Source organism: Mytilus trossulus, chromosome 3 (genome assembly GCF_036588685.1).
Source record: "Mytilus trossulus isolate FHL-02 chromosome 3, PNRI_Mtr1.1.1.hap1, whole genome shotgun sequence".
Lineage (NCBI taxonomy): Eukaryota > Metazoa > Mollusca > Bivalvia > Mytilida > Mytilidae > Mytilus > Mytilus trossulus.
Genome location: NC_086375.1, coordinates 79,996,632 through 80,011,727, shown reverse-complemented (window position 1 = coordinate 80,011,727; position 15,096 = coordinate 79,996,632). Strand labels below are relative to the sequence as shown.

General features: G+C 32.6%; 1 protein-coding gene across 1 annotated transcript in view; it reads left to right on the top strand.

The window, feature by feature from the left end:
- Positions 1–15,096, top strand: part of LOC134712570 (alpha-latrocrustotoxin-Lt1a-like) — an 83,648-nt gene that overhangs the window by 34,776 nt on the left and 33,776 nt on the right. The window contains exons 12-19 of the mRNA XM_063574269.1: positions 2,080–2,223; positions 3,672–3,801; positions 5,990–6,063; positions 6,998–7,138; positions 7,550–7,652; positions 11,350–11,438; positions 14,000–14,143; positions 14,388–14,466. Coding sequence (XP_063430339.1) covers positions 2,080–2,223; positions 3,672–3,801; positions 5,990–6,063; positions 6,998–7,138; positions 7,550–7,652; positions 11,350–11,438; positions 14,000–14,143; positions 14,388–14,466 — 904 coding nt within the window. The remainder of the gene's footprint in view (positions 1–2,079; positions 2,224–3,671; positions 3,802–5,989; positions 6,064–6,997; positions 7,139–7,549; positions 7,653–11,349; positions 11,439–13,999; positions 14,144–14,387; positions 14,467–15,096) is intronic.

The following is a 15,096-nucleotide window of genomic DNA, read 5'->3' as shown; positions in this document are numbered from 1 at the left end:
AATATCAAAACTTTATCTACAAAAAATAATCAGATAGATAAGGTCTACAAATAAGTCAGTCGGCTCCTTATTATAGTAATTGCCCTCTAATGACCACTTTAACCATTTTATATATCGTCCCAATCTACTCAGCTACTAATAATTAGAGAATAACTATTTGAAGAATTAAAATGAAGAAAATATTCAACGAGTGACCCCAACAACACATTGATTTACAAATAAACGTAGCGTATGAGTTAATTATAAGTGTTGTTCGGTCACGAGTAAAAAATATTTTGCGAGGTTTGTTTAGCCTCACCATTTGTTTTATGCCCCACCTCCTACGATATTAGAGGGGCATTATGTTTTCTTGACTGTGCCTCCGTTCGTTCGTTCGTCCGTCTGTGCGCCCGTTCGTTTCAGGTTAAAGATTTTGGTCAAGGTAGTTTTTGAAAAAGTTGAAGTCCAATCAACTTGAAACTTAGTACACATGTTCCCCATGATATGATATTTCTAATGTTCATGCCAAATTATAGTTTTTACCCCAATTTCATGGTCCACTGAACATAGAAAATGATAGTGCAAAGTTCAGGTTAAAGTTTTTGGTCAAGGTAGTTTTTCATGAAGTAAAATTTACATCATCTTGAAACTTAGTACACATGTTCCCTATGATATGATCTTTCTAATTTTAATGCCAAATTAAAGTTTTGACCCCATTTTCACGGTCCTATGAAAATAGAAAATGATAGTGCGAGTGGGGCATCCGTGTACTATGGACACATTCTTGTTTTAAAATGCCCTGTAACAAATCAGAAGAAAATGACCATTGCAATATTATATATAAACAAGAATGTGTCCTCAGTACACGAATGCCCCACTCGCACTATCATTTTCTATGTTCAGTGGACCGTGAATTTGGGGTAAAATCTCTAATTTGGCATTAAAATAAGAAAGATCACATCATAGGGAACATGTGTACCAAGTTTGAAGTCGATTGGACTTCAACTTCATCAAAAGCTACCTTGACCAAAAACTTTAACCTGAAGCGGGACAGATGGACGAACGAACGGACGGATGGACGAACGAGCGGACGGACGAACGGACGCACAGACCAGAAAACATAATGCCCCTCTACTATCGTAGGTAGGGCATAAAAAGGAGATGTGGTATGATAGTTCGTTTCTGTGTGTGTTACATTTTAGTTTTGTGTTTTCGTTGTGTCGTAGTTCTCTTATATTTGATGTGTTTCCCTCAGGGTTTTTAACCCGGATATGTTTCTTTTCTCAATCGATTTATGAATTTCGAAAAGCGGTATACTTCTGTTGCCTTTATTTCGATATTTGATTCTTTGAAAAGTTATTCTCTTCAATAAATTGATTTTTTTTTTTGAAATTAAAGTAGAAAAATGTAAGGCACTATAACGAAATATCTTTCTCTTTGCATTCTCAATTTGTTTTGATCCGCCGTAATTGACATCTTGACAACGCCTATTGTTGTATAACGTTAGAGGAGTGGAATAACCACGTTTATTTCATATGTGAAATTATCGGTTTTTATTTCAGTAGGAAATCAATGTAATTCATTGCAACCAATATAATTCAATTACATATCACGGCTTTTTGATGTCAAATATGTTGACCCGACCTTAATATTTTTGACCCGGACATGATCATGTTTGAACTGACGTTGATAAGTTTGACCCGAATTTATCAATTCATCTTCCGGCTGCTGATGAAAATAATAAAAAAAAACTCTCAAAGACGCAAAACACTGCCAGATAAATCGATTATCAGGTTATCTGGATATTGATATTGTAAAATATTAGCTGCTAGTCACATTATGAAGCTTTTTTGGCTAGTGAGCGCACCGAACGAGATCAAAAGCCTACATATTGTCTTTATCAACATACAGACAACCCGATAATCGGAACTCATACGTTACGTATTATGGTAAACCGTTGTCTGTTCGTCCGTCGGCAACATGTCGGACATGAACTCAAAAATATTTTTCTCAATTTGCATAAAACTTTTGTAAATTGTTTATATCTATTAACTTGACCATTCGTTTGTTTTTATAAATTTTAGATTTTATTTATTTTAGATTCGCTAATCAAAGATACATTGATATGTACGATACTGATTACGACAACAGGAGTGCATTGCATTTAGCTGCATGTCAGGGACATTATAATGCCGTGGATTACCTTTTAAAAAACAATGCTGGCTATCCGAAAGGAATTGACAGGTACTTTTGTAAAAAAAGTTTTGTTTCCCGTCAATTTTGGTGTTTTTACATTTCATTCAATACTTTTGAAAAATTATTTTAGAAATAAACTTTTACGGAGTAATTATGCAATACAACCGTGACAATGTAAATCATGTCAAGTTTTTAATAAAATTATTGATCTTTATCACAATGAAATGAATAAGTACATAAAAGAAAGAAACAGTGAAAATGTATTCCATATATGACAACATGACTTTTCTGATAAATTGTTTTTATCAAATGCAATGTAATACATAAGATATTAGTATACTCCAGTTTTAAGGTGCATAAATATATATTATTAAATTGAAACAAGTGGACTATCGGATTTATCCAATCGAGATAGTTAAATTAACAGTTTGAAAGTCCGGGCCTCGGCGAGGACTTTAAATTTTTTAATTTAACTACGAGATTGGATCAATCCGATAGTCCCCGCGCTACTATGTAATAATCTGTTTCTCTAATGATCAAAAGATAAATTTTCTTCTTTTCTTAACTAAAATCCCCTTCGAGTGCCTCCTTCTTTTCACGAAATTGTCAATTTCATTAACACCTGTTAGAGCATTTTGATCAGTTCAGGGAGCTGAGAAAGGTTATGAACAATTGACTCAGCCAATCATCTTCTGAGATCACCGGCAATCACATGTTGATTATTTTTTTTTATACAATTGGTTTGTAAAATAATATATTTCCATAGAATTAGAGAAGTTTCTTTATACATTTTGTAGTTGTATATCACTAGTAAACCAATTTCAGTCCGAACAGGTCATATGAGACTGACTAATAAGTTATTGTATTATATCGCTAGACACAGTTAGTTTTGTTAAAAGTTGACACAGAGAGCTTTAAAAAATCGATGTTGTATTATTGACGTGCATTTCAATAATTCAACCTCATTTGTATCAATATTTTCGTATACAGGTATTTAGTAATCATGAAATGATTTTTATTTGGTTTTTAAGTTTTATTCATGAAAATAATATTAAAACTAAACTAAGACAAACTATTCGTATTATGTTTTTTCCTAACTGTTATATTTAAAGTTATCACGATAGTTTATTATCGATCAAGGATGCACACCAAACATTGATATATTTAGAAAGGTTCAGTTATTGTGTATTGTTTCCCTTTCAATATTAGGAGTTCTGAGCTACGTTTAAGTATTCATTTTTTTTAAAAGAGTTTGGAATATTTTCGATGGGTATTAATTTAGCATCTTTTGCTTTTAAATGGGTAAATTGTCTATGTCTGTCGTTATTTCATTGCTGATACTTAGTCCATATAGTGTTGCACATATGCATATGTGCTGAAATAGTTATGTATGATTTAACGATATAAGATATCAAAGTCGAAATCTAACATTATACGCTTAAAAAAAACCAGTACAGAACATTTGAGCTACACTTGTTATAATTTGAATGTTTTAGGTGCATCGGTTTTACAGCTGCTGAGGATGCAGAGTGGCATTTGAATCGAGAGAAAGACATAGAACGGAAACCTGATTTTGAAAGAATAATTAAGGATTTGAAAAACTGTAAAAGTTCACAGAAAATTAAGGTAGCAAACTCTTTTAAAAGATTTTTACAATTATTTATAATTATTAACCGTTCATAGAACAGTGATTCTCATAGATCTACAGTCAATGAATTTAATATACCTATATCTGATTGCTATTGATACACAGGACTATTATCAAAAACGACATGAGTATAAGTTTATAATTTGTGACTGATGACAGTATATTTCGAAAACGTTTTACTTTATTTGAAAAATAAGAATAGGTAATTATAATTGACATTCACATGTTGTTGATTATCCAATAATATATGTATGTGTTCACAAGTAATGTAATAGTCCTTCTAATACCAGGATTAAATTATGTATTTACCCTGGTAACCCAAGCGACATTTTTTGTTTTGTACAAAAAAAAATTAAATTGTCATCATCAAAATATAGTTATAGTGTAAAAAGTAATAAAATCTTGAAAAAAAAATCGTTTGCCTCTTTGAAATATGTTAACCCTTTTTTCAAACTACAATTCAATGATACAAACTTATTATTTACATCTACAACTGCAGAATATATTGTTTAGGAAAAAAAGATTATTGCACAGATGCCAATTTTATCAAGACGTTTTCGGAATCATAATAAACATATCTTGTTTAAAAAAAGAGGGACGAAAGATACCAAAGGGACAATCAAGCTCATAAATCTTAAACAAACTGACAACGCAATTGCTAAAAATGAAAAAGACAAACAGAAAATCATTAGTACACATGACACACTAAAGAACAAACAACACGAACCCCACCAAAAACAAGGGGTGATCTCAGGTGTTCCGGAACGGTAAGCAGATCCTGCTCCACATGTGGCACCCATCGTGTTGCTTATGTGATTACAAATCCGGTAAATAGTCTTATTCGGTAGGTCACATTCATGAAAGGGAAGGGGATTGTAGTTACGACGTAAGGAACATATCCGATATCATTTGTGAAACGGGTTTTCCATAACGGTCAACCAACTCGTGATTGGGTCCGTAAAATTTACGAAGGGATTATTTCAACTTCACCATTTGGAACTCTTGGTTTAATAGCTTCCTTGTGAGCAGTAACCCTATATCAAGAACATCATGATAGGAAATGCAAGCACGGAAATATCGTATCAATTGGGAGATATATACCCCGTATGCAGGTGCTGCTGGAATGTTGCTACTTAGAAATGGAAAGTTCACAATTGGAAAGCTGAAATCATCTCTTTTGTCGTAAAGTTTTGTTTTCAACCGACCCTCATTGTCAATTTCTAGATGTAAGTCAAGATATGAAGCCGACATAAATGTATCTGTAGTATCTCCAGTTCGATGGGATAGATGCGGTCCACATAGTCACCAAATTTTGAATTGTTTAGTAAAATAACATCATCTATATAGCGGAAAGTAGAGTTAAAGGATATTGCTAACTTTTTATCTTTCTTCCTAAAAAGTTCCTGCATGAAGTGATATCTTGCCACACATCCTTTCCCTGGATGAGATGTTTATTCAACTAAAAAACTGATAACCAGTATTTTTTAAAAGTGTTAGAAGAGCCTGAATCATATCCTGGCTGTCTTTTCTATACAAGGAAGTAATTCATTTGCTTTCCCAGTGTAACTTCAAATATTTATCATTTGATGTTGACTGTTTGTTTTTTAGTTAAATTTGATAAACGGTCGATTACACGTCGTCCTATGTGAAAGCCTCAACGGATACATTTTAGGAACAATATACATTTCATTTTTTTTAAACATGACAAGGTCAGTGTTTAACCAATTTGTAGTGAATAACCACAAGGATGTCTTGGTAAGTGTCATCCCATTGAACATTTACGAACGCCATCACAAGTTGGTTTACCATTGCTGAATATTTGTTTGACAGATGACGATGGTAATTTTCTAATTGTCGTACCCATAGTCCCATAGTCTTGTTGTCGAATGTAAAATTACGGAATTGATACTTACATGAACAAAACGACGGTTGTCATGTAAGGAATGGCTAAGTTTTCCCGAGAGAGCATCCGAATCTTTGGTGGGGTTCGTGATCCGTAGTCCTTATAGTTGTTTAACTATTTTTTATTGTATTGTATACTTTGGTTTGTCTTTTTGTCGAGTTTCGAATTTGCTATGACGTTCTTTGCTACTTACGAGTTTATATTTCTTTGCCTATTTTCTACAGAGTTGCTTTTTATCTTTTTGAATTTATTCGATATTACAGCATCACTTTAGAGACACTGTCGCTTTAAAATTGATCAAAGCTGCTGAAAATGGAGAAGTTGAAGATTTGAAAAGGTAAATCAAAGCACAAAACTTACATAATGGATTAATTATTTTACAAAAAGTGTGCTTTTTTATTTTGTTCACGAAATATTGATTTCACAAATTATAAAATTAAAAAAAATAGAAACGTCTTATTTCGTTTTTAGTCTTATGTTTAATGGAATTGTATGTTTGTTTTATTATTTAAAAAGATGTGATCTTATGTTTATATTTTATTAACTTATCTTTACTGAAGAATTGTCTTTTATAAACAGCAGTCACATTTTTCTGTGTTTAAATATAGTTCAGTTAAATGCTTTCAACAGGCAAATGAGGTGCACAATGTTAACGGTATTCTATCGAAGCATTGTGTTTTGCTTTTGTTAGCATAACGTACCATTAAAATTGACGTTAGACTAAAACTTAGTTGTCAAAAACAACTACAATGATCTTAAATCGAAGTGAATTGCGACCTCAAAATAAGCAAATATTCATAAATTTTGGATCGGATCAAAGGTTTATTCTTTCAACCTGCTTTATGTGGACTCCGAAGCTAGTGGGTTTGTTCAAGGTCCTTTAACATTCAAACAGAATGAAATCCCTCTTTAAAGAGAAAACGGAATAGACGTTCCAGTTCCGGTCAGGTTTACGACTGCTTCATACATGGACCAGAGTTAAACGCACACCCCACATTTAACTAGTTTGTATTTTACAGCAGGAGTGTAGAAGTCTATTTCGATAGTTTAATACCTCAGTCAATCCTTTGATTTATTTTTTACAAACCTCATGGAATTATGGGTCCTAAATACCCTTCATCCTATAAATTTTAATGGCTTTTTCCGGTAATATTTGGATTGGTGAATTTAAATATTCAATCTCCTTTCTTCACAAGCAAATATTGTGCCTTAGCAATTCAATATTTTGAACTAAACAGGTTGTCACAGTGTTATATATGTATATATTATAGATTGCATAATTTGGGCACGGACATGAACTTATCAGATTCAGATGGTCGAACAGCATTACACGCCGCCACAGAAAAGAAGCAAGTATCAGTGATAGATTTTCTAATTCATCAATGCAATGTTTCACCATTTGTTAGATGGAGGTTTGTATTTTTACAATTTTCTTTTATCTATATAGCTAGTAGAAAGTTATGTTATGGATTTGTTTATTACGCTATTGCATTTATGTACATACAGCATTAATAGTCTTTTATATTTGTTCATCTAAAAAACAAAGGCGAGGTGATAAGAATGAGTAAAATCATATGATGAACGAGTAGCTTATATGATTATTTTATAGTAGTTATTGTTGTATATAGTTATACTATCATATATATATATATATATATTTTGAAAAAAAGTTGTAAGGAATTCACTTTTCCAGGCCTGGACTTTTGTCATGTTTGTAACTTGTTGGTAAATCTAATTTGATCCCATATTATATAGCTCTTGATCAGGTTTGAAATTATGTGCATTTTGCATTATATTCATTTAGCACAAAATTATATGTTTAGGGACCAACGACCAGTTGAGCTAATCAAAGTTGGGCAAGAAAACCAGAATTTAAAAGAAATGTTGAGTACATATATGAAACAACAGTTAAAGGCAGAGTCAATGGTACAATATATTAACACTTCATATGTATTTATGTGCTTGTTATTAAAGTAATATGTAATTTTTCCATTGGTTGATCTCAACCATTTTGAAATTTCAGATTCTTGTTTACTAATTGTAAAGGCGCCCGAGCGTGAATGTGAGAAAACGTTTAAAATTACAATCTAGTGACAAGATTGTATTGTATATTTCAATAAGCTTGTTTTTTATAAAGTGACTGTTCATGTTAATCTTTTTATTGTTTTGTAGCCAAATGCATAATGTAATCAGCCCTTTGTTTTGCCATATTATAGCATGGATGCAGTAATATTGCATTCCGTCTGTTGTTAATCGATTTTTTTTTGTTTTTGTTTAGTACACTAATATTGTTCTACTATACACATTTATTGCTTCATACATGCCACATTGAAGAACAAGTCATCTGTTTGTTAGTTTTCCATGGCCACATATTTAGAGGTAGAACTTCTAGAAAGTTGCCGATATTCCTTTAAAAATTACTTGTGCACTTTCCTGTGCAACCTCTTCTTATTTTCAAACGAGACGGAGTTCCACTGTTATTTTAGATGCATTGATTTCTTCCGTTGTCATATAAGTACAGGAATATATAACAAAAGGGATATTTTTGAATTTTTCAAATATTTATTGTCCTCACATTAGCAGGAAAAAAAACTTCAACCGCGTGTGAAGTATACAATTCTCAAATCCTAAAATTTGTTAAACGTCATCGATGCCTAAGGAAGAAACTATAAGCCAGGTTGCAAATAACCTCTCGTCTTTTTTCCGAATTAGTTATCGAAAGATACCAAGACCTAAAAGATACATATTAAGTGTCAATTTCCAAAACATTAAGGATGGTCATGAATCTACTATTATATTTGTTTTCACATCCATCATTTATTTCTTATTATACCATACTCAACGAAGTTGCGGAGGGTATAATGTTTTGACCCGTCCGTCATTCTGTCAGTCCTGTTCCTTATCACCGTAACTCCTCTAAAACCACACAACAGAATTTCATGAAACCTTTTTTAGATAATAAGGACATACTATGAAGATGTGCATATCGACAGGAAATTATGATTCATTTTTTTCTTTTTCGTACAGTTATTTTATTTCTCCACTGACCATGTGGGGATGCGGGGTGTGTGAGCGCGCTCACTAAGGTTCTTATTAACCAATACATTCCTTCTCAATGGCCTTGTGTGAAATTATCCTTGAAATTTGTTTAAGACCGATGAATAAAGAGTTTCTCCTGAAATTGGTTATCAAGCTTAATGTTAGCATACTGCAATTGGTATTGAGATTTTTCCAAAACAAGTTGTTAGTTTTGCCCTAAAGTATCATATGCAATTTTTCGCCTGTCCCAAGTGAGGAGCCTCTGGCCTTTGTTAGTCATGTATTACTTTTAATTTTAGTTTCTTGTGTACAATTTGGAGTTAAGTATGGCGTTCATTATCACTGAACTAGTATATATTTGTTAAGGGGCAAGCTGAAGCTCGCCTACGGGTGCGGGAATTTCTCGCTGCATTGAAGACCTTCTGCTGTTGTCTGCTCTATGGTCGGGTTGTTGTCTCTTTGACACATTCGTCATTTCCATTTTCAATTTTATCATTGTACTATCCATAAACTAGATGCGCATATAACCATAGCTGTATACGTTTGTCATTTATCTTGCTATCCGTGTGATCAAATATGTATCTTTTCCAAGTTAAAACTACAGTTTCCCTTTCTAGCTATTAACGAAACTTTAACAGACGATCAAAGAAGAATAAACAGTGAACTGATTTGAAAGTGAAACGATTAAGTTCAATATCGCTTTTTCTGAAATAAGAAATAGTTAAATCATATCTAATTTTGGATAATTATTTTTCATTATTTTTTTGCTAATCTTAAATCGAATATTCGGTTCAATAGGTCCAAAATCAAAAGTCGTAGTTGCTAGATGCACAGGTGGCTGATAAATGAGAGAGAGAAAACTCACACGCTTACATTTTTTGTAGGATTGTTATGAAAGTTAAATCATAGGTTTATAAAAATATGATCTTTGATGCGTTATAAAATCCGGGCTGATCTATTAATTTTACAGAAGTTAGAGATTTTTATGTCCCAGCCCTACGTACGATAGAAGAGGGGCATTATGGTTTTGTGTTTTTTTGCGTCTGTACGTCTGTTCGTCCGACTGTTCGTTCGTCCGTTCGTCGGTCTGTCCCGCTTCATGATAATTTTTTTGGTCAAGGTAGTTTTTGATAAAGTTGAAGTCCAATTAATTTTAAACTTAGTACACATGTGTCCTATCATGTGATCTTTTTAATTTTAATGCCAAATTAGAGTTTTGACCCTAATTTCATGGTTCACTGAACATAGAAAATGATAGTGCAAATTTCAGGTTAAAGTTTTTGGTCAAGTTAGTTTTTGATGAAGCTGAAGTACAATCAACTTGAAACTTAGTATATATGTTCCCTATGGTATGATCCTACTAATTTTAATGCCAAATTAGAGTTTTACCACAATTTCATGGTCCACTTAACATAGAAAATGATAGTGCAATTTAGGCATGACACATTCTTGTTTAATGTCATTCATATATAACTTTGCATTGTAAGCGTCTTCACAACCACACTTTTGTCCAAAAAAGTAGGTTCAGTAAGGCCCCTTTTTGGCCCCAAAATATAGCAGTTTCAAAATTGTTAAAAGGTATACTTTAATAAGTCATGCTAAATAACTGAAATCTTCACAATTTTAGCATTTAGTTAAATTTTAGACAGTTTCCGTCTAAAATGAAAGTGGCTGCATTCGTGTTCCTTCTTAATATATTGTATATATTAAATTGTATAATATATAGGTTGTGGATGAACACAGATGCGACCACTTTCATTTTTTTTAATAAATGCCATCTGAAAAGTGAAATTTTGGGCATATTTGATAGATTTTTTCATATTGAAACTAGAATCGGAGCGTTTTAATGAGTAAATCAGTTAAAATCTTTCACATAAACTTATTGAATCAAATGAAATAAACACTAAAGCGTTTGAAAATTGTCTAAAATCTTTCGTCAGATGAACATGAAATTTGAGGTAAAAAAGGCCCTTACCGGACCTTCTCCTTTTATTAAATTGATAATATAGCAAAAGCTTATACGAGCAAGGTATATGATGAGTGCCAACCAACAATATTTAAGGAGTAATGCCAGTTGAAAAAGAAATATTTGAAAAATAACATTCTAAGCGATCTCAAGCAAGCATTATTCATTTTTATTAAAATCTTCAAAGATTTTGTTATAGTAAATGCCTATGGGTAGATTACATATGTGTAACGCAGGGGACATAGGTTCAATTAACTTGTATTTAAGCGATATTGAGGTTTAGCCCTCTGGACCTTGATGGTTAACAAGGTATGTGGAAACTCTGCTCTATATTATTTAAGATAGCAAGTATTTCTTGACATGTTTGTCCTTTTAAAAGCAAAATCATTCTGAACAATAAAGCGAGTATACCATTGTAATTATTACACATTTGCCACTACGGAAAATTACCGTTTTTTTACATGCATGCCAAAAAAATAATCATGGCAGGTTAAAAAAAAACACAAGCAAACTCATTCCAGGTCACACTAGACACTAATGTATACTTTCCTGAATAAATGCAATGTTCATGAATCACTCTGTGTGACAACTTTTTAAAAGACTTCTTTTATTTTTTAGGAAAATCATAATGAAAGTGTAGACGAGGATTTAGAGATCGTTCGAATCCTGAGCAGTGCAGCACGTGGAGACATTCGTAGAATGAGAGCGTATGTTTATCATTATATTATAGATATGTAATTTGTATAACACAACTTTATTCAATATTGTTTTCCTAAATGGTAAGAATTGTAATTTGTTGTAGTAAAAATCGTTTCCTGGATAAATGAAGATTACTTTAGTCTATCGAATTTCGAAACTTGAAAACCTGTGATTGAAGCAATGAATGTGTTTTAATTTGATAGATGCTTTTGTGCTTTTTTGTAAAATTGTTTGTTTTAAGGTTGTAACACAGTGATGACGGTTGTGCCCATATTTTGACTATTTTATTTATTATGTCTGTTTTGTTCACGCATCGTTGTAAATATAAACTTAAGGAATTTGACGAGACTGTCGTACAAGTGAGAGGTTTAGCCCTATAAAACCAGGTTCAATCCACCAATTTCTACATTTGAAAACGCCTGTACTAAGTAAGGAATATGACAGTAGTGGTCCATTCGTTTGATGTGTTTTGTCATTAGATTTCGCCATGTGATTAGGGACTTTACGTTTGAATTTTCCTCGGAGTTCAACAGTTTTGGGATTCTACCTTTTGTTAACACAGTTTTGAATTTTTGAAATACTAAGACTTTTCTACCTCTGGAATAGTAATCAAAGTTGTATTTAGCACAACTTTTAAGGAATGTTTGGTCCTATGCCTAATCAACTTCGTACTTTATTTGATATTTTTGGAGCGTCACTGATGAGTCTTTTGAAAAAGAAACGCGCGTCTGGCGCAAGTACAAAATTCAATCTTGGTAACATGGTGAGTTTATTTATCACGTGACATTCTTTTTGTTACTGGCTAATTTCTGCCATAATTGTATGTTTTTCTTTTTTATTATTGGTGTTATTATAAATCAGTTCATTGATTTTCTCTTTTAAATAGTTGTATTTTTAGATCACTTGGCCCACAGGACAAAGTGAGCTATTCTCATCACAAGTGAGCTGTTCTCATCACCTGGCGTCCGTCGTCCGTCGTCGTCGATGTTTAGTTTATTACATTTTGAACTTCTGCTAGAGATCCACTGATTGGAATAAAATCAAATATATATGAATGTTCTTAATGAGGTTGCTGACCAAGTGTTGTTACTTTGTGGTTGATCCATTATCCAAGATGGCTACCAGCGGGGGACTTAGTTTAACATAGGACCCTATGAGAAATACATACAACTGTCTTCTTTTTGAGAACCGGTGAACGAAACGAAATCAAATATAGTATGAATGTTCCTTATGAGGTGCTGACTACGTGGATCTACGTGATGTTACTTGTCTTTGTTGCCGATTCATCATCGAAGGTTGTTGACTATTTACATTTTGAACTTCTGATGGAGAACCACTGATTGGAATGAAACCAAATATATTATGAGTGTTCTTTCTGAGGTGCTGACCAAGTGTTGTTATTTTGTAGCCGATGCATTATCCAAGATGGCCGCCAGCGGGGACTTAAGTTTAACATAGGACCCAATGGGAAATACATACAACTGTCTTCATTTAGAAAACCATTGAAGGGAACGAAACCAAATATATTCTGAATGATCTTTATGAGGTGCTGACTACGTTTTGTTACTTTGTTGCCGATTCATCGCAGATGGCCACAAGCGGGGGACTTAGTTTAACATAGGACCCTTTGGGAAATACAAACAAAGGTCTTCTATTAAGAGAACCACCGAATGGAATGCAACTAAACATAGCATGAATGTTCCTTATGAGGAGCTGACCTAGTGTTGTTACTTTGTAGCTGATCCATTATCCAAGATGGCAGCGAGAGGGAAGTTTGTTCAACAAAGGACCCTATGGAAAATACATCAAAAATGTCTTATAATAGAACACCACTCAATAGATTAAAACCAAATTTGTTCCTTGTGAGGTGCTGATAAAATGTTGCTACTTTGTTGCTGATTTACAATTTAAGATGGCCACCAGGCAGGATTTATTATTAAATTATAGGGCCAATATTTAATCAAATTTGCTGTCAATCATTATTTAAGAATATGTTACGATATTTATCTTTTTTATATGATTTCAAAAACACAAGTAGATTCAGACAAGCGGCACAGCCTCTTTCAAGCTCTAGTTTGTTATTAGAAGCCTTTTCAGCTTAATGTTCTGTTATGTTTCCTCTATGTGCATTACCCTATCTTGCTTTGTTCAATCTTTCTCGTTTTGTTTTTGATTATAGATATGTCGTGAGCAATCATTTGCCATCTTTTTTTTTAATTTATACAAGGGTTGTTTATGTTCGTAGAAGCTAAACACTTGGGATCAAAATTTCTGTCATTCATGATAGTATGTATCTTTTTTTACATGTGTTTATCAAGAAATGTTATTGAGATGGTTGAAGTTTGGTTGAAGCATACAACCAAAACTTTTAACCATTGTTTACTTCTAACTAAAAAAGAGTCATTATTAGCCTATCAAATTATGCGATGGGTAACAAAAAAAGACATGTTTATCAGTTTGTTTAGATATTTAAAAAAAAACAATTGTAAATAATGGCGCAAAAAACAACTGCAGGAATTTAATGTGATATACGATGTAAATGGTCTGTGTCTTTGATTGAATTTTACAGCTTCAAAGCAGAACGTATGACAGTTTCGGATTATGACAAAAGAACTGCGCTTCACATAGCAGTCAGTAATAACCAGGAACATATTGTTGAGTACCTACTGAAAGATTGTGGACTAACAGAGGAAGTTCAAAAGGCTGAGGATAGGTACACACTTTGTTATAAATGATATTTAGGTTAAAGTAGTTTGCCAATACTTAAATCTCATAAATAAATTACGCATGTGTTGTCAAACTAATAACTTTTAAGATAATATTGGTTATGAATTGTTGTTTTGTCAATTCAATTGAAAAGAAAGATTTTGAAATATATTCTAGATATTAAAGCAAGTTTAGTGATTATATCGCAAAACGATGTTTTTGAAATTATCAAAAATTTAACTATATTTTAGGTGGAATAGAACACCGTTAATGGTCGCTAAGGAAAAAGGAAGAGGCAAGATATTCAAACTTTTCCTGACTTATTGTCCGGTAAGGCATAGATTAATACATGAAAACAAATATCTGAAAACCATTATGAATCTATTCTTTTATAAGAGTCTAGGTTTTTAAAAAATCAACCCGTTTTTTCTTTTTTCTTTAATTATTTCTTTTTAAAAGAGGTATTCCAAATTTTAAATACTGATTATTCCTTTCACCTATCTCAATGAAGTTTCGTATCTTAGACTACTTCACTGCATTTTTCGATGCATATCATACGATTTTGCAAGAATGAATTTAATATGTTAAAAGAATAAGGGGCACAAAACATCTCTACTTTTTTATACTTCACTAGTGAATCAAACACTGTATAGTTTATTTTGTCGATAACGATGAACGTCGCTGTAGGCCAGACATATGGATAACTATCAAACGGCTACCACGGTTTATACTAGAGTTATAAAGATTTATATTTCAGAAAGAAAAAGCGCTGGATGCAACATACCCTACGCGACGATGTTTCCGTTAGTCAAAGGTCCATGGACATTGACCTCATTATCATGGTTAAGGGACTGCTCATAAGAAATTAAGTTTTGTCATGTGAATTTTCACTAATAATGAATAATCGGAAAACTATATTCGGAATATGAGTTCCTTGCAACATCTTATTGTCCGTCAAAT